This window comes from Eimeria maxima, genomic scaffold, assembly GCF_000499605.1.
Source record: "Eimeria maxima Weybridge genomic scaffold, Emw_scaff638, whole genome shotgun sequence".
Lineage (NCBI taxonomy): Eukaryota > Apicomplexa > Conoidasida > Eucoccidiorida > Eimeriidae > Eimeria > Eimeria maxima.
The window spans coordinates 7501-10000 of NW_013566656.1; the positions used below are offsets into that span (position 1 = coordinate 7501).

At 34.4% G+C, this 2500-nt stretch overlaps 1 protein-coding gene across 1 annotated transcript in view; it reads right to left on the bottom strand.

Annotated features, from left to right (window-relative positions):
• EMWEY_00039630 (radial spoke 3 protein, putative) overlaps positions 1 to 2500 on the bottom strand; it is a gene marked incomplete at both ends in the record, with an annotated part of 4953 nt that overhangs the window by 1257 nt on the left and 1196 nt on the right. The window contains 4 exons of the mRNA XM_013482481.1: positions 1 to 117; positions 722 to 731; positions 1800 to 1838; positions 2074 to 2229. The exon at positions 1 to 117 is cut by the window's left edge and continues 50 nt beyond it. Of these exons, the coding sequence (XP_013337935.1) occupies positions 1 to 117; positions 722 to 731; positions 1800 to 1838; positions 2074 to 2229 (322 nt within the window). The remainder of the gene's footprint in view (positions 118 to 721; positions 732 to 1799; positions 1839 to 2073; positions 2230 to 2500) is intronic.

The following is a 2500-nucleotide window of genomic DNA, read 5'->3' on the forward strand; positions in this document are numbered from 1 at the left end:
TTAATTGCTCCTATCCTGTTCTTATCTCTATCGAATACTATTTGTTTATGTTTAAAGAAAGAAAGCCCCAAAACACTCTCTTGCATGCGATTGTCATCTAGGCCATCACACCAAAATCTGCATGCATACCATAAACCCTAAACCCTAAACCCTAGATAAACCCTAGATAAACCCTAGATAAACCCTAGATGAACAATAAACCCTAGTAAACCCTAGATCCAAGACCCTAATAATATCGTCCAATAACCCTCGATACTTCTCCGGTGAGGTGTTTATGCTTGTCTGGATTTGTATTAGGGTTTAGGGTTTCGTTAGGGTTTATAGTTAGGGTTTAGGGTTTAGGGTTTACCCTCCAGTACGTCTATATAGATAACTTTGTGGTAACCACATGATAGTATTTCCTTCAAGGAAAGAAAGTTTAATAACAGGGAGAGAAAAAGAAAGAAAAGAAGAAGAAGGAACACGCCAACAAGGTCTACCGTCCTTCTCTCTTTGACAAAATAATGATGCTGTACAATGTTTATTTAATACACGACGCCAAGCTGCGTAGACACTTGGAGGAAAATATGAATATGTTGTCCCTGTATACACACATATATATATTTATACGTATTTATTAATGATAAATAAATACAAAATAATAAAAAATAATACTTTTATTATCTCTAAACCCTAACTGGAGTTTATATCAAAAAAAAATGTATACTATAAGTCAACATACAACAGAAACCCTAAACCCTAAACCCTAAACCCTAAACCCTAAACCCTTAAATCGTCAAATCAACAATTATCTTCAACATTTAGTATTTAAATCTTATCCACTATTTATCTACTATTTATCTAGTGTTTATCTAGTATTTAGGGTTTAATTAGGGTTTAGGGTTTATCTAGGGTTTAGGGTTTCCATATACCTGAATCAACAAAAGTACTACCGAATTCCTCGACTCCCTCCCCTAATCTAATACTTATCTAATATATAATAAGTGTTTACTTAATTAGATTAGGGTTTATACATAAATTAGGGTTTCTATATAAATTAGGGTTTCTATATAAATTAGGGTTTCTATATAAATTAGGGTTTAGGGTTTAGGGTTTAGCCGTATACCAACCTGAATCAACAAGAGTTCTACCAAAATCTTCTACTCCATCTCCTAATATACTATTAATCTAGTATCTATCTATCTAATAATAAGTGTTAATTAGTATTTCAATAAAAATTAGGGTTTAGGGTTTAGGGTTTAGGGTTTAGGGTTGACCTGAATCAACAAGAGTTCTACCAAAATCTTCGACACCATCTCCTAATCTAATTAATCTAATTAATCTAGTATCTATCAAGTGTTAATTAGTATTTCAATAAAAATTAGGGTTTAGGGTTTAGGGTTTAGGGTTTAGGGTTTAGGGTTGACCTGAATCAACAAGAGTTCTACCAAAATCTTCGACACCATCTCCTAATATTTCTCCATCGGCCTCCATTTTGAGTATTTGAATTCGATATGCCGCCTTACTAGTTAGGGCTGTCCATACTATATATTTATTAGGGTTTATAGATACATTTGCTGCTGCTGCTGCTGCTGCTGCTGCTGCTGCTGCTGTAGATGATGATGATGATATAGATGCAGAGGGAGATGGAGAAGGCAGAGAAGGGAATGAGGGTTTAGGAGGGGAAGAAGGAGAAGAAGAAAAAAAAGATGAGGGATTAAATACACTAAATATTGATGATGATGATGATGTTGATGGATCGTAAACCCTAGATAAACCCTCATTAGGGTTTAGGGTTGATACACCTAAATCTACTAAACCCGGCTCTATTCCTCCTATTGTTAATAAACCTCCATCCTCTATACACATATAACACAACATAAACCCTCATAAACCCTAAACCCTAAACCCTAAACCCTAAACCCTAAACCCTAATAAACACTTGTAAACCCTAAACCCTAATAAAAAGTGTCAAGAAATAAGAAGGGAAACCATGATACAATCATAGGGACAAACCCTAAACCCTTCTTCCTGCACCTGTCTAAACCCTTATATAAACCCTTATATAAACCCTAAACCCTAGAAAAGAAGTACCTGATATACAAATAGAGAAAACTTTTTCTTGTACTAAACCCTGATCAAATATAACATCAATTAGTGTTGGTTGTCTAAAACCCTTGGGGAAAGAAACACCAAATATACCCGATGCTTTTTGTGTTATAAATAATGATGTCTCCCTTATATGACAACCTGCATATATACACCCCAAAACCCTAAACCCTAAACCCTAAACCCTAAACCCTAAACCCTAAACCCTAAAATTCCTAATTTTTCCCGGTTAACCGTAAACCCTCGAAGGATAATATAAAATAAATAATGAGGGTTTAAGATGTATGATTATATGTATATATATATTAATCTAGGGTTTATTAGGGTTTATTAGGGTTTATTAGGGTTTATTAGGGTTTAGGGTTACCTATAAAATCATATTGTATAGTAGGAGATAAACCCTCGGGTCCTC